A 24060-nucleotide genomic window follows, 5' to 3' on the forward strand; every position below is an offset into this window, starting at 1 on the left:
TCCTCCGAATAACCTATTTAAGAACCATCATTCTTAAAAGCCCATGGCAGACACAGCGGTCTGTCTACCTTTATCTCATTTCACCCTCACAGCAGTCTGTTCTGAAGGTGAAGAACCAGAGGCCCTAGGCAGCCTTGCCCCAGATCCCAGGTGTTGGGTAGCAACTCTGGAAACTGAGGCCAGTCCACCAACTCCAAAGCCAAGGCACCTGCTTCGAAACCACCTCCACCCAGTATCATTAGTGAGAAAAGGCCAAAGCCAACAGTAGACCAAAGGGCCACGGATGGTACCACACCCTCAGGCCAGCTAAACAATGACCAAAATCCCAGCTGGAACCCAACAGGGGCTCTGCCCTCGGGAAGCTTCAGGACTGACGACACTCCCAGCAGGTCCTGACAACGTTTGGCCAGATCACGTGAACCACACTGATAGCTAGGACTGAGCCTGGAAAGTGTCCTGGGCTCCTGGTGACACAGCCCAGCTGTGCAGGCGGGTGGGTTCTCTCTAACGGCCTTCCAAACATTCCACACAGTGCACTGGATACAGAACCCCGGGCGGAAATGAGGCAACAGGGAGCAGGCAGCCCCAATAGAACTTTCCAGATTATGTTGGAGCTTCTGCATGAGTGAGGCAGTGGAAGATTGAATCCCTAGAGTTGCAAAGAGGCTGCTTTGGGGGAGCAGGCAGAAGGGGCTTCATGCTGAGTTTTCACCACTGGTGGGCACTGCTTCCATAATATTTCTGAGAATGAGGTTAAAATTGAATCCAAAAGCTGCTAAGGTTTTGACTCCACTAGAAGTCATGAGCCCAAAGAAACTAGCACACTATACCCCATGCCTTCAGCGAGTCCGATCCGCCCCAAGGGACTGAGAGAAGTGCCCAAGCGGGCCGGGAAGCAGAGACTTGAGCCCTGGACCCCGGATTAAAGGTCTGGTGACTAAGCCACCCAGGACCCAGAATTGCCACTAAGTAACCACAGGTAAACAGTCAACTAGTAACACAGGGAAATGCTCTTTAGAAGCACTGGTGTGGTATTCCTAAGGCTCAACAGAGGTATCCAAACTTGTCTGCAAATTGGGCTCTTGGCCCTCGACTGTAACCATGATCAGCGATCTTTGGGGGATCAAAACCTTGAGCACCTAATTAATTGCTTGGGTACTGTCACATATTTTTAACTTGTTTGATTGCTTCAGTCACCAAGGGGGCTGGGGGAGGGGCAGGGGAGCCAAGTTGGACTGTCCACAGCAAAGTCGACAGATCAAAGCTGCCAGTCGCTCCTGAGAGAAAGGAGGGGCTTTCTACTCCGGCCAAGAGTGACTGTCTCAGAAACGCACAGGGCAGTTCTAGCTTGTCGTCTAGAGTCCCCCTGAGTTGTCATCTCCTGGATGGCCCTGGGCTTAGATGGAAGATCCTCCCACGTTACAGCCGGGAGGGAAACACATTCAGAAGGGCCAATTGGCTTTCACAGAGTTGTCAACTCCTGGGGCACAGAGATAGAATAGAGCCAAGCTAGCACTACCAATAAGCCCTACCCAGAGCCGCTGCTACCTCCCTGCCAAAGGCACCTTCACCTTTGGAACAAATGGAGGAACGGCCGCTTCTGCACCTTATTCCATCCTGTGGCCCCGCGCGGCCGAGGCGCTCCCTGTGCACACAGGGCTGCTCTGCACGGACTGAAAGACACTACAGCTGAGCTCCGGATCCACAGGGTGCCCTTCGTGATTTCTCAAGACAGTTTGGTGGAGGTGCAGTAACGCATCGATAGTTGTTTTATTGTTTTCTTTTCCTTTTTTCGCTTCTTTCCAACAAAGAGGGTATTGGAGAGATGGGCTGGGCGGGCGGGTGGAGGGGTGAGGCTGGAGGCGGTGTGTGAAAGAGGACTGCCCAGAACCTTGCCAGAAAGAGAGTGTGCCAACAGTGTGGAATTCTTCCCCATCAGGTCTCATCTGTCTCATTGGCCCGAGGCAAAGACGAACCATTTCAATAGGAATACAACAGCCAATGTTGTTTGTGTTTATAAAGCCTTTATTCAAGCAGAAGAAAGCACATTTACTGCCTGCTTCATGTAATTCTCACAACCACCACTCAAGTCAGGCACGATTATGGTGCCGATTTTACAGACAAGGACACTGAGGCTCAGGTGTGGTGAAGTAATAGCGGTAGTAGGAAGAGAAAGTACAACTCTGGCCTTTGGATCAACTAGGACTCCCAAGTCCAGGCTGGCAATCGCTGGGTTATATGCCTCCCAAAAAACGTTTCAAGTACTTCTGAAGTATTTCCTTTGTCTTTTAATATCAGCACCATGAAATACGATGCCCAAAGAGACAAGACAGATGTTTCACGCTCGTGGGCTGTGTAAGATGAATGACATAAAAAAAAACTACCCTGAAAACATAAACAAAATTAATGAACTTAAAATATTTGTAAAAGATTAAAGTTACACTGCAACTTAATCAACAGCATGAAATTAATGAACTTAGAATTGGTAAGGAATGCAAGAAATACCAACTTACCTCACTCACACACACACAATCCTGTAAGTTTATAAACAGCTGAGCGTCCCGGCGGCACAGGTACAGCTGTTCTCACTGAGGCTTGGGTGCTGGTGAAATGAACCCACCTATCAACAAGCCAGCTAGTCCCCATTCTGCAACATCACCGGCCCCCCTGGGCCCCGCACTTATCTGTGCCTGTTGAGCGCAGAATCAGAGAGAGACCTTCTCAGAGATAAACTGTGCAGCTAAAATTCCCTCAGCTCCAGATAAAACTCCCAACGTTGCCCTGGTCCCTTCACCTGAATGGCTTGGCTTTGAAATGTCAAGCCCAGGGCTGCATTCAAAAGATGAAACACCTTTCCATCCCAGCCGAACAGCCAACTTTCTTTGCAGAGCAGTGATGCGTAAAAGAGAGGAGAGCCTGGCCCAGTTGCCGGAGCGAAGCCCACTCACTACATGACCAAGCTCAAACTGGTGGCCTTCCAATGCCTGAAATTTCACAAAAGACAGCTGAGAAGTACAGAGGTGCAGAGAGACAGAGAGAGAGAGAGAGAGAGAGAGAGAGAGAGAGAGAGAGAGAGAGAGAGAGAGAGAGAGAGAGAGAGAGAGAGAACCGCATCCCAAGCTCTGTCTACCTAGCAGTTCCCCAAAGAGGAGCAAACAGCCTCAGGAGGACAAACCTCCCATTGCCAAATGTGCCAGACCCTCTTCGTCTCCGTCAGCCCTTATTTAGAAAGTAGCACACGCCCATTCTCTTTCTTACAAGGTTTTCCACTCGGAGTAGTGTGTTCGGCTCCAAGGGATGTTCTGTAACTGCAACCACGCATAATCCAGTCCTGCTTGGAAGCAGACAAAGAAAATAAACCAAATTCCAGTTACCTCCCTCAGCCTTCTGCCCGCTTGGGAGAGGAAGAGCATGCTCCCAATCCATGTGGCTTAGTAAACTTTCATCTTCGGCAAGGGCTCCTCAAATGCCCCCCTGAAGCCGCTTCCCACGCACAAGTGTGCGATGGCATTCTCCCGGAAGGCCACTGAAGCCCTCCAGGGCTGAGCGCTGAGAGAACTTGAAAGGAGCTGAAGGACTCCTTCCCCCCTCCCCAGCCTCCCCTCTCCCATCAGCGGCTTCCCTCCAAGTGACCTGCTTCAAAAGTCCAGATGCGATGAAGTCACACATGACCTCACAAACCTCCGGGTTAACCCTTCAGCCTCCAGAGCACACGTCAACAATAGGTCTCGGGGAGTAAAACTAGGGACAGAGGACCGATCTCCTTTACTTGGAGAAGAATGAAATGTTGCTGATTGTGGAAGGGAGAAAGTCCAACACGTCACACACACACACACACGAAAAAACAAAAAGTCATTCTGCCGTGCTCCTCTTTAACAGCACTAAGTTTATAAAGTATTGCCTTTAAGAGGATGAATTTCTAGGGCACACAGATTCTGGCTGTGCAGGAAAGGCTGAAAAATCCAGCAAATGCAGATTCAACTCATTAATAGTCACATAAAAATTCGGCGGGGCCGCATTCAATTCACAGGTGAACTTAGGGACTTAGTGTCTTTTTTCTATTTTGACTTCCAGTTCTCCATTTCCTGTTTTCATGTCACCTTTAATCTGTTGAAACGACTCATTTGTCCTGTCGCTCACATTTGGCTTCAGGCAGCCAGAAGCAGACGGACAACCCGCACAGCTGTCAAACACAGGCAACAACTGTCACAAAGCAATTGAGAAATCGGCCAGGAGCCAGAGCTGGACGGGAGGGTCAGCGACAAATGACAACTGCCAGACCTAACCAATGGATACCAGACTCAGCATCTGGGCCCCCACAGGGAGAGCACACCGACTTTACCAGTTCTCTTCCCCATGCCTTTCCTTGGGGCTCCTGTCATTCTTGCTTGTGGGAATTATGCAGACCAGGAGGTAAGAGAATTTAAAACTACTTACAAACAGGAGGCAAAGTTACACACACACAAATACTCCCGTCAAGGATGCCCCGGTTCACCCTGAAAATGATTCCAGTCTTCCTACCCAGCAGTTGAGTATAAGCACGCAGCCTGGGGAAACTCTCCCACAGGTGGTGCCTTGGAAGTCGCAAATGTTCCCCACAGGGAGGTAACAAATACAGGAAACAGTGAAGTGGTCCAGCAACTGGGAAATGGAAGAACGATTTATCGGCTATTCATATAATTTATACTATGAATAAAGCAGGCTCAATGGACCCGATGCACATAGCAGGCAGTGGCGGTTTGGTGTTTAGGAAGGGCAGCAGAGGCACAGCATGCAGGAATCCAGGGGGATTGCAATGCGCCTGGAACGTTGTTAAAATCGAATGATGGGTTTACAAGCTTATCTATCGGTTTCCACGTGTCTGGGCACGCCCAAAATGTGTCAGGCGTTTTTAAAAGCCCGCTGCATAGCATCTGCCTGTCTGTTCAGGCCGGAAAATGAAGCACAGAGGTGAGCATTCCTTGAACCCTGCTCTCTTGTCAAGGCCACGGAGAAAGCACTGCAGCTGCTGGCATTCGCCCTCATCAGGAAAGCCTCCTGCCCTCCTTCAAACTCACTGCCACGGAGCGACGGCCACTGAGAGCCCCCACACAACAGGGTCATTCACAAGGCTAACTTCCCAAGAGTGGAAAGCCCTGTCTTCCTCCAGAGGAGTGCCTGGTGGTTTAACCTGCTCGCTTTGTAGTTAGCAGCCCAAAGCATAACTACTACACCACCCGGGCTCCTAGGGAAAGCCTCTTCCCCCCGCCTCTTTTCTCCCCCACCCCCAAACATGGGCACGTTTTCACCACCTCCTTTACAGGTGATCTCAAAAAACCAACACTCCCAGGAGGGGCCAGGGACACCTCAATGGAGAGGAGCCCTGGCCTCTGAACACCGAGAGTCTTGCTCTCTAGAATGACCTGTGACCTTATCGTACCTTCCCCCTCTTTGGGAAACAGCTTAGTCTGCTATAGAACAGCGGCTCATCAAGTTCTTCATTCAGCCATCACCGAATGACCAATAGGCACTGTGTCTTGTGATTGGAGACTCCGAGTCCCCAAACTAAGACCTGAGAGGTCCATCCAACCCAAACCACACTCTCTGTCGCCAAGTCCAACTCACAGCGACCCGATAGGGCAAATTAGCACTGCTCCCTAAGGTTCCAGAGGCTGTCAATCTTTACAGAACCGGACAGACTTCTGGGATGGCAGGTTAACCAGTGCTTAATCCACTACACCATCGGGGGTCCTGAGAAGTCCATAGCCCAATAGTAAGGACCAACCTGTACTAACTGACCATAGAACCATATGAAGAATCCTAAGGCAGATGTTGGTGTGTTGTGATTGTTGTAATGAGTGTTATGTGTGAATAATAAACTTCTGATTTCGTTTCACAATCATTGTGACGACTACTGATTTTCCCTACACTAGAGTTTGCATTACTCCTGACAAGAACGTGTTAGCTTGTTTCTGTTGAGCTGGGGCTACTAAGGAAAATAATTATAAAGGCAATGAAACTATCATGAAGACAAGAATCTACATATAGCCTCCTCCCTGAGGGAGGGACATCAGAGAAGAAGGCAGGGGGAGACGTCGGACAGTGCGATATATGACAAAATAATAATTTATGAATGATGAAGGGCTCATGAGGTAGGGGGAGTGGGGAGGGAGGAGGAAAATTAGCAGCAGATATTAAGGGTTCAAGTAGAAGGCAAATGTTTTGAGAACGATGATGGCAACAAATGTACATATGTTCTTGACACAGTGGATGGATGGATGGATGGATGGATGGATGGATGGATGGATGGATGGATGGATGGATGGATAGATGGATGGATGGTTGGATGGATGGATGGATTGTGATAAGAATTGTACAAGCCCCCAATAAAATGGTTTAAAAAAAACAAAACTCTGTGCCATCAAGTAACTTAAGACTTTTAGAATTATTGTTACAGATTTATGACATCCTAGGCCAATCTCACTACCCAGTGACTTTGAAGATATTTACAGACAACTGTCCAAGCAGCATTATTACTGAGAATAATATCCAACATCACTGAGTTCTCAGTCAGTGTCAACAAAGGATCACTCTGCTTTCCAGATGGGGAAGTTGAGGGTTAGAGAGAAAACAGGGGACTCAAGAACGCACCCCTTTAGCCACTAAGCCACACAGCTTCCTGGATCAGTCAGAGACCTTACCTTTCTAGGGTAAGGCTGGACAGTGATGTCACAGAAAATCATGTTGAGACTCCCAGCCAGGGTCACTCACATTTCTAAATCTGCTAAGAGAATGCTCCTTCCTCCTGCCATCACAGTAAACTTTGACAGGCCTGCTCCCAGAGAGCAGGGACCACCGTGCTAGGGGATTTCCTTTTACCCAGCCTCCAGAGCTTCTTGAATTCTAAAGTACTTAAGAATCAGCTGAGCGTCAGTTATAATTCCTGTTGTGATTAAGTCAGCCTGTGTCACCTTTCTAACAAGCACCCTGAATTTGCCCTTGATGCTGACCCACAGATTACACTCTGTGGGCCAGGAGTTTGACCACCACGGCTGCACATTAGCATCACCTGGGAAGCTCTTCCTTCGGTCTGTGTCCAGGCCTCACCCCAGGTCCAGGGAGTCAGAAGCTCTGGTGGTGAGGGGCTTAGAGTTCACGGACTCCTACTGTGTTGTCAAGTTTCATGGCCAGTGTGGTACCGCCTTTTTAACACGTGTGGCCTTCCCAGCCCACGGTTCTCAGCTTTAATACATGTGAGCACACCGATCACCCTGGCTGGCTTGATGAAATTCACATTCTGACTTCACAGGTCAGGTGTAGGCTGGTGAGTCTGCAGCGCTAACAGCTGTCAGGCGAATGCTGGTGGGTAGCAAGATGGTTGAGTAGAAAAACTAGTAAATTTCAACATTCCAATGTATGTGATTTGAAGGGTTTCTTTGGATGATTTTAGATTCAGGAACCAGTATAAAACCTGTGAATGGTGGTTCAGATATAGGCATCTAAAATAGACATATGGGGATTATACAGTCGAAGCATTTAGTAGCAAATATTGCTCAGATCAGTGGTTCTCAACGTTCCTAATGACTCAACCCTTTCAGTTCCTCATGTTATGGTGACCCCAACCATAAACCTTTTCCTTGCTACTTCATACCTGTAATTTTGTTACTGTTATGAATCGGGTGACCCCTGTGAAAAGGTCGTCTGACCCGCCACCCATAGGGTCATGACCCACAAGTTGAGAACCGCTGGCTTAGCTGGAGATTCTTATTAACCCTTTTTAGCATTCATGGGGGAGATTATCATCAACTTCACCTGCATCAGGGAGCCCTGGCAGTGCAGGGGTTAAAGTGGTTGGATACTCACTGAAAGGTTGTTGATTCAAATCCACAAGCTGTGCTTGGAGAAAGATGTAGCAGTCTGCATAAGGATTTACCACCTGGAAACCTTACAGTGTACTCTACTCTGTCCTACAGGGTCACTAGGAGTTGCAATTAATTCAAGGGCAATGAATTGGGGTTTTGTTTTAATTTGTTATTTTTGGGGGGGTGTCTATGTTGGTACCCTTTGCATCCTGACTTCTGTGTATCTCAGGTCTAAATACCCCAAGGCCTTTAAATCATGTGTGTGTGTGTGTGTGTGTGTAGTGTGTGTGTGTGGTGTGTGTGTGTGGTATGTGTGTTGCATCATGACCCCTGTGTGTCCAGGGCCCTCAAACAATTCCGATTCACAGTGACCCTGATTCACAATGACCCTATAGAACAGGGGGAGAGTGCCGCCTAAACTTCCCAAGGTTGTCGATCTTTATGGGAGCAGACAGGTCTACCTTCCCCCGGTGGAGCAACTGTTGAGTTTGAACCCCTGACCTTAAGATGGGTCGCACATTGCCTACCCCACAGGACTAGCAAGGCTTTTTTTAGGAGTGGGCATCAGTTCAATACAGACTCTGCAGTTGTACAAAGTGCATATGAAAATAAAGCGAACGACTAGAAAATAAAAATTATTCAAATATGTCCATTTGAGGTTCAGGTACACCCATGTTGCTATGTTAAATGTCCAAAGGCAGTCAGTGAATCACATTCCTCACCTGGCGTGACAGCGGAATGAGACCTCGGCTGAGGGGACAAGTTACTGCTTTCATTACAAATTAAATGCTGCCCAATTGATATGTAAAAACACTGTGGTCTTATCACAACCAATTAAAATATCAACTGCCGTCCCAGCTTTTATTTAGAGAGCTGACCTCTGCTTGGGTGAGAAATCTGGAGTCTTTGAGAAAAGACTGTCCTTCCATGCAGCCAGATCTATCACACCCCTGCGGTCCCTCCGCACGCGGTTATCCAACCCGGGACGTTCTAAAAGCGCATGCATTGCAGCATTCGCACTTCTCTGGGCAACCTTATCTCCAAGCCCTTCCTGAAGCCATCGAACGTGCACCAGAGCGGCCCAATGAGCAGAGCATCAGAGCCAGAGGCACTGCTCTGCCTGAGTCTGGAGAGAAAAGCCAGGCTGGGAGCCCTGGCTCTCCGACAGTCCACTGCCCGAGAGGTGAGGCAAGCACGGAGGAGCTGCCAGGACACGCAGCATCTTCCTCTTCGAAGAGCATCCCACAAAGAGCACCAAGCGTGCTGCTGTGAGCCTCTCACAAGTCTGTCCTCCACCCACTCTGAGGCTGAGCACGATCTTCCTCCCACAGCAACCAGCCTCACCTCCCAATGGGTGACTTCAAAGTCTCTCCAGGAGACCTTCAAGCCCCCAAACCGCCCACCTCTGCACTCTCTTCCACCTTCCCCTTCTTGAAACCACCCCCACCCCACCCAGGGTGTTCTCCTGTCACCTCTCCTTCCCGGGTCCATTCCGTTGATTGTTCCCTGAAGCCATTCCCTGGGATGCTCAGCCATTTTTGACTCGGCTTCCCGTGCCCTCTGATCACACACTGAGCAAGCCGTGCATCTTTCCCCTCACCAGGCTTTCCCTGGCTTGTTCCTTGAATGGTAAGGCCCGCGATAAGTTTAAGATGAATATCAACAGCCAGGACTTCTTTCCACCAGCCTGCCGTACGCGGGAATTATCTAAACGATTACCAGCAGAACTGTGAAATAAATTGTGGAATATCCATGAAATGTAATACATGCAACTATTAAAATGAAAGTACAGTTAGATATTTTATTAAAAGGGATGTGGAAGAAGATCCAGATTGGGTGATTCAGATGGCTCAGAGCCTAGCAACATGGGTGCGGGCAGTTCAGCAGGCGATGGGAGTCTTGTGTGTATGGCTGGGTGTCAGGAAGACCATTTTTCAGGTTATGGCTGTTGCTGGTGTGATAACTCATTTTCATTTAATCATTTCCTCTATGGACCTGATATTGTTAGGCCACTTGATCTCCTCTCTCTCTCTTTTTATCCCCCCAGTTTGATTAACCTCACCCCTCTCTCCTTTACAAGGTAAAACCCTATTGCCCTCAAGTTGATCACGGCAGTTCGTCGGGATTCCACAGAACAGAATCAGAAATACCCCGCAGGGTTCCCAGAGCTGTGAGTCTTCGCAGCCCAGACTGCCCACCCTTCTCCCTCGGAGTAGCTGGTGCACTAAACCATCTACCTCTGAGCCGTGTGCTTCACCACGGTGCCACCCGGGCTCCTTACCCAGTTGACCAAACCAAGACCCCCTGCCGTTGAGTTGATCTGACTCATAACAGCGCTATAGGGCAGAGTAGAGCTGCCCCCTACGGTTTCCAGGCTGCATAATTTCTACAGAGACGGACTGTCTCTGCCTCCTCTTTCTCCCGCAGAGCAGCTGGTGGGACTGACCGGGCAATCTTTCGTTCAGCAGCTCAACACTTACCTTAGTAAGCCACCAAGGCTGCTACTTTCTAACTTGCTCTTCGTTGTCCCTGAGTCAGTCCCGACTCATAGCGGCCCTGTGGATGGCAGACCGAAGCACCGCCCGGTCCTGCACCCGCCTCACAATGATGTGTGAGCCTGTTGTAGCCACCGTGCCAACTCGTCTTGTCAAGGGTCTTGCTCTTTCTCCTTGACCCTCAACTTCACCTAGCAGGATGTCCTTTGTGAGGGGCTGGTTTCTCTGGATACTGTGTCCAGAGTACATATTAATTAAAAACAAACAAATTCACTGCTACGGAGTCCATACCAACTAATGGCAGCCATATAGGATGGTGCAGAACTGCCCCAGTGAGTTTCAGAGACAAGTTTTTATGGGAAAAGAAAGCCTTGTCTTTCTCCCCAGCAGAAAGGCGGGTAGTTTTGAACTGCCAACCTTATCATTAACAGCTCAATTCCAAGCCCACTACATGAAAAATAACAAAACCCACTCCCCGCGAGTCCATTCTAACTCATGGTGACTTTGTAGGACAAGGTAGAACTGCCCCTGTGAGTTTCCGAAACTTGAAACACTTTTCTTCCAAGGAGCATCTGGTGGGTCCAAACTGCTGACCTCCAGGTTAGCAGCCCAACACAACACCGTTCTGCCACCAGGGATCCTTGTGAGGCCGCATTTATCCCACTTCACACTTGGCAAAGGTTTCCAGTTTTTATGTAACGCACAGAAGTAAGCAACTGAGGCAAGATTCAAGTCCATCCTGATTGACCCTGAGGCCGGTACAGTCCCTAGTCCTCCTCAGGCGGCAGAAGCTCCTTTGAAAAGAGAATCCGCCCCCCTAAGGACTTCCAGAACATGAGAGAGAGAAAGGAGCACGTTCTTTCTACAAAACAGAGTTTTAAACAGACAAGGAGGGATCAGAGAGAGCAACAGCATCCCAAGAAGACGAGGCCAGAAGCGACCGAGCGCCGCTTCGTGTAAGGAATGCAGGGAGGTCTCGGGTGAGATAGCTCTCTAGAGGCAGCTGTACAAGATTAAAAGGTTTTCTTCTGTCATCAGCATAACCAATACCACATCATTGTAATTTCTTATTTCAAGATCTATTTGCTATATTAAAATACCTACGACATTTTAAATGAGGACACTGGGAAAATGGAAATCACACTCTAACAAATCTCTATAAGTAATCATTAACCTCACTTCATGTAATTCTGGTTGGTTTTGGGGGGTCTTCCCCCTAGACAGAAAGTTGCCAAGAAAAGAGTAAACTGGGGAAGAAAAGGGAGCGTCCCAACGGCCAGTATTCCATTTGGGGAGTGGGAGAGGGAGCTACAGACAAGAGCAGACGGAAAACCACAGAGATCAAATTCAGAGTCGACTGCAGACAGACTGGAGCACTTTCCCCAGGCGGATCAGTTGCACACAGATGCAATCCATCTCCGCTGCTGTGCTCCCCTGTATCCTGAGCGATATCTTAAAGGAGGAGGCTGAGGCATTAAATGTATGGATGACACCAAGCAGACAGTCTGAAGAAGCAGCTGTGCATGTTTCAGAGTTCAGAGACGCTCCTGCCATGCTGGCTGCCTCTCCTTTTCTCCGACGGGACCCAACCCAAGCTCAGCAGAAATGGACAATGCTCCGTCTGCTTAGCGGTCACAACGACAACATTTAGACTCTAGAAGCGACAGGTCAGAACTTACTGAGTGGAGTCGTGGTCATCAGCTGATAGGCCCGCGAGGGAGAAGCACCCAGACACAAAGGAACCCATTGGAACATGTATAACTGTAAGTCTCTAATTATCCTTTCTAATTTTGGAGCCATGTGACTGGACTTTACACGGCACCGCTGACCCCCTGTCAGCCTGAGTGCTGTGTCGTGGACCACAAAGGGAGATGCTGCTGCTGCTGCTGCTCGTGGCTTCTTCATTAAAATATTGTGTTACGTTCACACGGTGAGTTATTTCCTGGCCGACAGGCAGCTCCCTCCCTGGCTAGCGTTTAGTGTTCGGATCTGTCAGAGCACCTGCGGGAATTTAACTATTACGTCCACCTCTATTCAAAGGCTCCCACGGGCTTCTCTCTCCCCACCTCCCTGTGTGCAGGGAGTGCTTTGTTCAGCATAAAGACGCTGTCTTGAGAGACAGATAGTGAGGACAAATACTCGAAAATAAAGAGAAAGATGCTCAAAAATGATATATTTGAAATGTCTTCATCTTTTCATTTACTTGGGAAAGTCACCGCGCAGAATAATCTCCCTCCCTCCGGCTGCCAAAGCATGGATAAACTCAAGACCAGCAGATGCTCCTGATAGAGGGAACAGGGTTTTGCTACAGTGTTACAACGTCTGTCCCAACCACTTCTACCTGCTTGAAAGAAGCAACAAAATAGAAACAAAGTACAGAGTCACCCCACTTCTAAGAGAAACCATGACCCAATGCTGCCACAGAAGTCATTTTCATGACAAAGTCAAGACACCTATTTAGACTCAAAGAGCATCTGAAATATACATAAACTACCAGAAAGCGGGTGTGTCTTTGTTTTGAGACCCAAAATAAAATATTCGGCTCTGCTCGAGGATCTACCATAAGCATTTACACAGATTGTTTAGTGGTCCAAATCATCAAGGACCAGTTAGAGGTGGGCTCCTGAGCCTGAGTGCCTGAATTCAAATCCTGGGTCTCCCACTTACCATCTGTGTGATCTTGAACAAGTTGCTTAACCTCTCTGTGCCTTCGGTTCTCTATCTGGCAAAGGAGAATCTTAGAAACAAATGTCTTGTGCCTAGCTTGTTATGAGAATGAAGCATCATGTATTTACTAAATAAATAAAACCGATGGGGGTGCAAAGGAGGGGCTCCTGGTGGCACAGTGGTTACAAGTTAAGCTGCTAACCACAAAGGCACCAGTTCAAAACCACCAGTGGCTCCATAGGAGAAAGATGAGGCTTTCTACTCCTGTAAAATGTTAGTCTCAGGAAACCCCTGGGGCAGTTCTATTCTACCCTGCCTGATAGGGTCAGGAAGTGACTCTATAGCAGTGAATTCAAGAGGATGCGCATGGTATAAGATCATGTTTAGCAACTAGATAAAGTTACCTTACAATTATTCTCTGACTGACAAGGAGTTAAGATCATACCCTAAGTAGAGTTTGATGGGCTTAATTTGTGGGGTTCGTTTCTGGCAGCCATCAGATAAAGCATGATCAGGAGAGAGCTAATCCATCGTACCATTCCCGCTCCCTTGGCCCACCCTCTCTTCGATAGGCAGACTATGCAGGGCACAAGGGAGCAATGGAACTCGACGCACAGACATGTGTTTTCTCGCTTATCTTTTGAAGAGTCTCAATATCACAGCATGTTCAGAAAGTTTGAAAAATCTCACCTTGTTCCCTTCCTTCTGTCAGAGACCCCAAGGGCTGGCCCAAGAACTGCTGATGGTGTTGGGGGCTGTACAGTCAGCAGCCTGGTCTGCATTTCCTTAAAAGGCTCCATACCCCGTCTCCTTCCCTACCTCTGCGGAGAGATGTTTTCATGCAGAAGGAATAAAAAGCCTGCTTATTGACTACTTTAAAAATGTATGGGCAGAGGCTTAATAATTATTTGGTAAACTTTCTTCTCCGATAGGATGCCCACGAAACAACAACCAGCTCTACATTTAGAGCTCCGTTTCTTGAAAACAGACCAACTGCAAGCCTTCAGTCTTTACAGACAGGGCGCAAGAGAAAGGAGGTCAAAAGGAGGAGGTCTGGCAGCCTGGAACAACAAGATAGCAGGAGTCAGGCCACCTGAATCACCCAGTCTTGGAACAGGGGTGGGCACTAGCCAGCACCTGGCTTTAAGTACTGCGCTCTCCCACCAGGTTGGGGCTCGGGATCCTCCATATGAACAAGGTTAGCTAAGGCCTCCAAGCTCCCAGTGTCATGACTCTTCAAGTCACTCTTCCAGGGGTGGGGGACCTTTTTCTCTGCCAAGGGCCATTTGGATGGTTATAAATAACACCATGTGTGGGTCATGCAAAATGATCAACCTAAACACTAACCTGCTACATTTGGCCTGAGAAACCCTGGTGGCACAGGGGTTAAGCACTGGCCCGCTAACCATGAGGTCAGCAGCTTGCTCCTCGGGAGAAAGACGAGGCTTTCTACTCCCACAGAGCTGCAGTCTCAGACACTCACAGGGCAGGTGGATCGGGCCCTATATGCTCACTATGACTCAGAATCGACTCTATGGCAGCGAGATATTTGGTCAAACTTGAATTAACTCACCCCAGTATGATGGCTTCTCTTTGGGGAGGTGTGTGATACTAGCTGACGATTGATCGGACTGAAACAGTCCCCAGTCCAGGTGTTCCCCACCCATGCACTATTCTAGCACAATTCCCCGTGCTGTCCCTTCTCTGAAGCACCTCTTCAGAAGAAAAATGGGCCAGGGAAAATATTAAGGCTCTTATGGTCTCTTTATCATTTCTTAAGCTCATTTAAGTCTCATCCAGAATACAGACGTATGTCAGAAAACAAAACTTTCATCAACCCTCGGTGCTTATGATCCTTTCATACCAACTCAAGCCTAAAAGGGCAGGCGACCAAGCTGTTCAGTCCACGTGAGCACAGCTCCAGGAAGGGGTGAATGACCCCCAGTGGGGAATCATGGGGGAAGAATTCCAGAGCTGGATGCACAGTCAGCCTACCTCACCTCTAAGGGACCTCCCAGACATACTAGAATTTGGCCTTGTATCAGTACGAAAGATCTCGTAGTTTGATGATGCAACTGAAACTTGATCTCAAGACAGCTTGATGTTTCTCTGTGAAGTTAAAATACTATCATCTACTCTAAGACTCTCTCCAACTACACCTGACTCTAACCACGTGGATGACATGGGACCTGTGGGTGGTTGGGCACTCAGCTACTGACCAACAGGTTGGTGGCATGACTCCACCCAAAAGCACCTCAGAAGGATATCCCGGGCATCCACTTCCGGAAAGTCACCACCATGGAGAACACAGTTCTCTACTTCACGTGGGGTTCCCTCGAAATACAATGGACTCGAAGTCAACTGGCTTGGCTTTGGGCTTTTGTTTTTAAATATACTGATGACAGGTACCCACATTGGCTCAAATGATGACTTCCTATCCTAAGCACGCAAATCAAAACATAAACAATATATTCCTTCCTGTACCCAGTCCCTTCCTGATCTGACCCTCGGAAGCTCCTCAGTGTTTACATCCTCTCCCTTTAGCTTCTGCAGCAAAGCAGCTTAGCGCAAGAAACCTCAGTACTTCAATCATTTTAGCTCTGGTAGTATAGTGGATTAAACATTGAGCTACCAACCCCAGGGTCAGTTGTTCAAACCTACCAACTGCCTCTTGGGAGAAAGATGGGGCAGTCTGTCCCTATAAAGATTTAAAGGCTCAGAAACCCCAAAGAGCAGTTCTACTTTATCCTAGCGAGCCACTGGGAGTCAGGACTGAACTGATGACAACGAGAATATAAACACTTTCCAACCGTGCCAGAAAGTTGAGTTGGAATTTCAATGGAGTTATCTGCATAACTTACTGTAAACTGTTCTGTAGCATTTTATATCGATGTACAGTTGTCAGAGAGGACACAAAGACCAAAGTGGCACCTTCCTCTCAGAGTGACACTGTGGCCTTCTCGGTGCATCCACTGAGAGTCAACCACTGACTCAAAGTCCTACTCTGTACCAGCTGCCACACTATGTGCTTTCAACTAGATGGACTTTTTAAGTTCTCCTGGGCACTCCAGACACTGAATATCATTAACCCCATTTTGCAAATAAATTGGGTTTCAGAGAGAGTAAGTGGCCTGCCCAAAGCCTTCTGCTTCCGAGACCTGCATTCTTCCCCTTATCTCACTGCAACGCAATAAGACAGCCAAGGTCCGCAGTCTGAAATAAATCAGGAGCATAGTCTACTCTGCCAGTGCTGAACTTGCTCATCCAATGCACGCTAAACCTGTAACACAAAGGGGACTGCTAAAGAAATGTTCACTGGAGCCTGGAATGTGCACACTGACTTAAAAGAAGAAGAAAAAGGTGGATCTTGTTCACATACAACTTTAAAATAATGTAACCACATTTAACACACACATCTTCTTTAAATCAAGAAAAAGAGATCAAAATTAAATGCACTTAATTTTTATATTTAGCAATCTTTACCCCACAGGGTGGCAGGTACCTGACCCAAAGGCTCACAAACAAAAAGAAATGCTGGGTAAGCCGTAAGCAGGCAGCAAATCTCTCTCTCAATACAGGTCTGGCATAAGCAACCAGTAAAATTTGCCAATTTATCTCCCAGGAAGATTTAAATCCTAAATTAGAAACAGAACATTTTTATACCTCTGGCTAAAGTACCAACCTATTTAAGCATCGATATAATCAAATCCTTAAGCCACAACTTCAGAAACAGGAAGACATCCTCACAGAACAGAACAAGACACCACAGAGTGAAGGGCTGGAAGTGCCTCTGGTGACCATGTAACCTGACACCCTCACTGCAAGGTCTGCAGTTCAAAACCAGCAGCCGCTCCTCAGGAGAAAGAATCAGCTTTCTACTCCCATAAGGAGTTAGTCTCGGAAACCCAAAGGGGCATTTCCACCATGACCTCTAGGGTCGCTGTGAGTCAGAATTAACGCTGGGGTAGTGAGTTTGGAGTTTAGAGTCTAGCCAAACGGCCAAGAAGGTAGCCCCAGGACACTATCTGAAAAGCAAGGTGGTTCAAATCCACCAGCAATTCTTTAGGATAAAACTGAGCCTGTCTGCTCTCTGACATATTGACAAAGCCTTGGAAACCCTGTATCGGGTCTCTATGGGTCAAAATCAAGTCAAGGGCAGTGGGCTTGGTTTAGATTTTGGTCACCTAATCAAATACCGTATATACTCGAGTATGAGTCAACCCGAATATCAGTCGTGGTATCTTATTTGACCGCAAAAACTACATTAAAAATGTGCCGGAAAAAAACTTGGCTTATACTCAAGTATATGTGGTAAGCTACTCCAAATCACCAACCAACATTAGAGCAAGAACTAAAGCGAGGTTTCCCAATGTCCTGTTCCCAGCACGTGCCACCATCACCAAAACTGTATCAGCAGTACAACCAAAAACCTCATGGGATTTGGCGTCTTGGTTTAAAGGCTTAGAGTCAAGGTTTCATAGGACATTTCAGGTAACCTGTATAGGACATTACAGGTAACATGTATAGTTAGTTCACTGAATAAGTGCCTGGGGTCTTCAGAGCTTACAAGCAGTTATCCCACACACGGCTGCTATTCTACATTCACCTAGAACAGCTGAAGACAGAGCGTGGTGAACAAGAAGACAACGTGCAACGTGCATCCTCTTGCCTCCAAGAGCAACTGCCTCTTTTGCCCTGAAACGACCAGGACTGGATGCTGTCCATTCATTATCACTGAACATGTTCATCACTGATTCCATAGACCGATTCTGATCAAAGGGGAAATAATGAGCACAATTTGCAATTCTCATAGACTCAAGACTTCCTGGAGCCAGGAGGTTGGGTGAGCTCCTGAAACAAGACTGCCGTAAGATCATCTTTAAAGCTAAAACCTCCCGACACCCTGAAGTCTTCTTAAAAGCAAGCACCAGTTTAGCTTCCCTAGTTTAAGACGTCTAGCTTGAGCGTTTTACTTTTTAAAAAGCTATATGGGATCAAACGGAGCAGAGCACCTCTACTTGCAAGATTAGAAAGAAGCCCTGAGCTGCGGGAAGAAATCACTGAGACAAGATGAGGTCGTACAACGCGAAGAATCTAATCAACGTCTCTCAAAGGTACCTGCAGAAACTGTTGAATGGGTGTATGATTTCTGCTGAGTGTGTCCTCCACAACAACAAAACATATTACATTCTATAATGAAAAAACTCCATCAGAGAAGACTTGTCAGCAGCCAACCGGGCTCATAACCCAGTGTGTATGGTGATCCAGGAAATCACACCAAATAGACTGACGCAAGCTTGCCAAGTCTGCCAACGACCTCGGACATTCGCCCTACCTGCTCCCACAATTCAAAGTATTCTTTATTCTTAATCATTTACTTACACCCACACACACCGGCCAAAATGCCTTTAACATCGATTCCACGCACAGATTCCCCACAGAGAGATGCAAAAACGAACAGCGTGAAATGAACAAGAAGGCGACAGTACCTTGCCCACACAGCAATCTCCGGGCTGCCTTGGGAATAGAGGGCGTGCCCGGCGTCAGTCAGCCCGTTGGCCATCCCGCTAGAGTAGCCCATCACGATCGCACCATCTGCCGAGACGCTCAGGAGATCTTGCTGCCCTGCCCCGGAGGTCCTCTGCAAAAACTGACCGCCTTCTGGAATGCGCTGCTGGATCATGGGCGTCAGGGGCAAGTCAAAGCTGAAATAGCTCTCGGGCTCGGAGTACAGGGTCTCCAGAGACTCCGCACTGTAGTACAAGGACGTGTTGTCCAAGATGGTTTCAAACTGGGAGCTGTACACGTCCGTGGAGTCCTCCGCATACCCGGACCCCAGGGCATCCTCTTCTGCCCCGACGTGCTCCTCCTGCCCGGGTACCCTGGAAAGAAACAAGAGTTATTCCAGTATGAGCACATATGGGGTGTTGCTGTTTATATTTTTAAATTTTTTTTATTGTGAGCTGGGTGAAAGCGTACAGGGAAAATCTGTTTTCCTTTTATCAGGTCACACACATTATGCTTTACGTCCCTGGGTGCAATCCCCACCGTGTGACATCATCGGTCTCACTTCCTCCTTGGTCTTTCCATGTCCATGCCGCTTCCTTCCCTAAGTCTGTCTGTCTTCTGACGCTGTCCTTAGCTGTCCCCGTGGATCTAAAGGGTGGACTCATCTAGGGGTGCGCGCCCCTTATGTTACTATTCACTTTACAGACCTGTCTGTTGTATGGCAGATAATTGAGGCGTGGTGGTGAATTCAGTTTCAGACCAGGAAGCTAACTAGAAGTCAGGGTCCCCAGGGATGCCACCAGCTTACTTAACCAGTAAGCCTTTTTTGCTTTTCTTCCATGAATTTTGGATTTCTTTTCTCACTCCATCTCAGACCTTCTAATATGATCCCTCACAGAACAGTGGCGGATGGGCACCATCTAGTTCATCTCTGGGGTCACGGAGGCTGAGGTTGGTGCGATAATCCAGAGGCCTGATTATTTCCCTGTACCTTTGATGGTTCTTCATTCTCCTTTGCTCCAAACAAGGAGAGACCAAGTTTTGAAGTCCCGACTGATAGAATTGAGAACAATGTCTCTGTGGACTATGTTATGCCAATTGATCGAAGGGTCCCCTAAGCCTAGCAACTCACTCCTCAAAGTCTTTGCTTAGGGTTCACTCACTCACTCACTGCCATCGAGTCAGTACTGACTCCCAGAAATCCTATAGGACAGGGGGGAACTGCCCCTGTGAGTTTCCAAGACTGTAACTCTTTCTGGGAGTAGAAAGCCCAGCCTTTCTCCTTTGTTTATGGTTAGTTTACTTGTTTCCCTTTTCCCCATCAATCTTCTTTAAAAAGGCTCTATTCTGTGCAACTAACATTTGCATTCTGTCGTAATAACGTATTTACACTAGCCTATAAATAACTTACCATGTTTTCTCTCAAATAACATGAACTACCTGTGTCTGTCAACTGTTCTCTCCCTTAGGGAGCCATTTTTATATGGACAGGTTTGCCAGGTTTTTTATCACATCTTGTTATAAAAAATAATAAGCCCAGCACATTTACAAAAACACCTTCTTCAGAAACGGACCAGTTGGTAAACAACTGTAGAAGCGGAGTGTTATTTGGGTAAAAATACGGCGATATGGTTTCACACTGGCTTCTGAGTAGGTGAAGACATCTAATGAATATTTGAATAAAATATCAAATTCTTATTTTAGCCAACTGAGCCCACACGCTCAGATTATCAACAGCCACCGCCCTCTTCGCTGTGTGCTCCTGTAGAAACTGACCAGCACACCAACTGCGATCAGGAGAAGCTCTACTCTGCCGGGGGAGGGGGGGGAGGTTGCTGTGAGCCAGAATCACCTCCGTGGCAGAGGGTCTGTTTTTGGTTTGCCTGCAGTCACTCTTAATTAACATTTATATAATGTAAACTCCGTGGAGTAAAAATGCACTAAACTGTCCTCATTCTTCCAAGAGGATTCAAGTGAAGCCAATTGCCCTGAAGACAATGACTATATCAGAATCCCAGGCTGCCCCCTGCTGACAAGAGCTAAAGCTGCACCAAGATTTCAGTTCAAACTTATCCCATGGGGGGTGGGGGGGACGACTCCTAAAACCACAGGCACAGGGCGCGTTTATGACACTCTATTCTTCACTGCTGTGGAGTCAATGCTGTCTCATCGTGGCCTGTAGGATAGGACAGAACCGCCCCCATGAGTTTCTGAGGCTGTAACACTTCATGGGACCAGGACAGGGGTTCTCAACCTTCCTAATGACGTGACCCTTCATACAGTTCCTCACGTTGTGGTGACCCCTCAGCCATAACATTATTTTCATTGCTACTTCATCACTGTCATTTGCTACTGTTATGAATCAGGAGACCCCTGTGAAAGAGTCGTTCAACCCCCAAAGGGGTCGTGACCCCTTGGTTGAGAACCACTGGACTAGAAAGTCCCGTCTTTTCTTCTGCAGAGCACCCTGGGGGTTTTGAACTGCTGACCTTATGTTTAGCAGCCTGGTGTGTAACCACTAGGTCACCAGGGATCCCCTGTGTAACCAACAGAGTGGAAAATCTATAGCCAACTTGCAAAGTACGAAGGAAAGGGCATTGATTCTGGCACATCAATCTAGATAATTAAAATAAAATCTTATTCAGACATTAACACTGGGCATTATAACTAAGAAACATTTAGAGTTCAAGTCACAGCTAGGACAATGGCAAGAACAAGCAAGGCATGCGGCATTAGAAAACACCTGGACCTGAACTCTGGCTGTGACAACTGCAGGCTAGGTCACAGTAGACAGCCTACCCTCTCGGAACCTTAGATTCCATACCTGGAAAACAAGAACGCAGCCAACAGAGCCTGCCTCATAACTGACCCATATCCCCAGCTCTTACCCGGATTCACACCCAGCATTCACGTCATTATTGTTTGGAAAGTCCTGAAGGTGTACCATACACCCAGTACTATGAAATCTTGAACAACAAAGCTTTGAACTGTGCAGGTCCACTTATACATCGATTATTATTATTCTTATTACTATGACTGTATAATGCTAATCTCCATGCAAGCAGTTTATCTTGCCTGTAAATTGTTGAGTTCGGGGAGAAGGGCTCTCTTAAAGTCCCTGCTTACTTTTCAAGGCATGTAGTGCGGTGTCCTAAACCTTGAATGACATAGTGGGACACATATCAAGTGCGTCTAGTGACACGGGAAGGGCTCCCCAGGAGCAGAGCAAAGTCGTGCCACTAGATGAGAATGTTAAATCGCTGGCTTTGTGCCGGAGACTGAGGCCAGCACCTACGGCTGCCCAACATTTCAATGTAAGTGAATCTGGGGTAAGAGCTGCTGCAAAAACAGCACAGGAAAGGCATGGAGCTCAGGAGGAGCCAAAAACTGCACTTTTTGCAAAATATCCTTTTAATCTCCTGGGGGAAATGCAGCTTTTATATAAAATCCCTACATAAAACAGATGACACACAAAACGTGTGTCTATGTTACTGCTAAGGCTTGTTGCTGTTAGAGGCCACCAAGGCCATAGCAACCTATGTTCAACAGAACGAAGTGGGGCCGGCTTGCAGCAGCCTCACAGTTGTTGTTGTTGTTGTGTTTGGGCCCACTATTGCAGCCACAGTGCCATTCCCTCCCCTTGAGAAGGCTTCCTCTTTTCACTGACCCTCTACTCGACCAAGCACAATGGCCTATTCTGGGGACTTGCGCACATACGTAAGATGAATACTTCCAATATCCTTGGGTCTTTCTTAAGATTCCTGGTCAACAGTCCTTCAGTTCATTGGGAGTCAACAGATAGATGTGGAATTTTGACTGTGTGGTCGGGGGGGGGGGGTGGGGGTGGGGGAGGAAGAGGGCAAGCAACCTTCACCACTCCCTCCGCCCCTAGTTGTTCAAGGTCAACTGCATTTAGAATACAACAGAACATTCTTACCAGTGTAGCAAGTTCCTATGATGATGCTTCTCCCTGTCTCTGCAGACACATTCCACCCCACCGTCCGTCCCCCAGCTCCTTATCTTCCCACCGCAGCAGGGGCTTCAACTCTTCAAACATGCCATAGGATGTCTCCCCCTCTCCGCTCCAAGAAGGCAGTTGACCCAGAATCCAGCAGCCCTCCTTTGGACAGTTCACTCCCTCCCTGATGAACCTTACTCGTTCTTCAACCCACTCCCAGGGAGTCAACCCCAACTCGTATAGACTCCATAGCCCAGCGGTGGGGAACCATTTTTTCTGCCAAGGACCATTTGGATAGTTATGACATTGTTCAAAGGCCGTATACAATTATTGACCTAAAAATCAGCCTGCTACATTTGGTGAAACATTTTATTAACTCGCCCCTGATACAATGGCTGGAGCTGCTTCTCTGAGTGAAGTGAATGGTGTTAGCTGGTATGGATACTTTCCCAGGCCTCAGATGGCCCCAAAGGAGCCCTGTAGGGGTGTGCTTATAAGTTGGACTGCGATCTGCATGATTCGAAACCACCAGCAGCTCCATGGGTGAAAGACAGGGCTTTCTACTCCCATAAACAGTGACAGACTCAGAAACCCACAAAGGGTCACCAATCAGTCAGCATGGACCTGAGGGCACTGCGTTTGGTTTATATGGCCTGAGGACGAGACGTTCCCACCCGCTACATAAGGTTTTGAGGCTATGAATCTTTATGGGAGCAGGCAGTCTCACCTTTCTCCCATTGAGCAGCTGGTAGGTTTGAACCACTGACTTTGTGGTTAGCAGCCCATGGTTTATCAGACAACGCCATGAGGGCTTCTTATTCACTCTGCAAGCCCAGTTTAATCATGAAGTCCACAGAAAGTCCTTCCCCAAGCCAAGTTCTTGAAATCAAGTTCTTCCCTCTTCTCCATTCAGACTGTTCTGTCTGTATACCTGTTCTTTACTTCACAAAACATTTGATCCTACACTTAGATTAATGCAGTCATGTGGTTTGTCTTCAGCAGGACAACCCATGCGGACCTGTCTGCATCTGTTTTGATCATTATATTACATTCAGTGTCTAACAATTTCAAGGACATAGCAGACAACCCCCCCCCCCCGCCCTACCGGCCCCGCCAAAAAAAAACCTTGTGGAACCAACAAAAGGGGAGGAGAAATGAATTCAGATTCTCACAGCAGCAAAACGATCATGGCTCAGTGGAAAGGTTAATACTGAGCCGGGGCCACACATGACGGCTGCTCTGGGGGCGGGGATGTCTGGAGACTGTAAGAGCAGGGAGGGCAGCCTGAGGGCTGGGACCTGAGAGTCATCGCAAACGAAGCTCACTGTTCACTCTAAAGGAAAGCTGCACCACAAACCCCAAACCAGTCGACTCGACACGGATGTTCTCCCATACAAAAGGCCACGGAGAGAAAAAGGATGGTGCATACTCAACATTACAGTGACAGCGTACACCAAACACGGGCGAGGCCTTCCCTCTCTGCAGGGCTTTAAGCTGGGCCGCTTGTCAGAAATGTCGGGTATGCCGTAGGATGCCAACCATACTGCTCAGGACCATGAAACCAAACACACGCCCATGTGACAGGGCTTCC

At 47.8% G+C, this 24060-nt stretch overlaps 1 protein-coding gene across 5 annotated transcripts in view; it reads right to left on the minus strand.

The window, feature by feature from the left end:
- PSD3 (pleckstrin and Sec7 domain containing 3) overlaps window positions 1-24060 on the minus strand; it is a 527311-nt gene that overhangs the window by 287427 nt on the left and 215824 nt on the right. For 3 of the 5 annotated variants that reach the window (XM_075556571.1, XM_075556567.1, XM_075556568.1), the window contains exon 4: window positions 18493-18885. In XM_075556571.1, coding sequence (XP_075412686.1) covers window positions 18493-18885 — 393 coding nt within the window. Of the gene's footprint in view, window positions 1-2513; window positions 2796-3374; window positions 3524-18492; window positions 18886-24060 lie in introns of those variants that run through there. The other 2 variants (XM_075556570.1, XM_075556569.1) reach the window with 2 other exon arrangements.

Source organism: Tenrec ecaudatus, chromosome 8 (assembly GCF_050624435.1).
Source record: "Tenrec ecaudatus isolate mTenEca1 chromosome 8, mTenEca1.hap1, whole genome shotgun sequence".
NCBI classification, from domain to species: domain Eukaryota; kingdom Metazoa; phylum Chordata; class Mammalia; order Afrosoricida; family Tenrecidae; genus Tenrec; species Tenrec ecaudatus.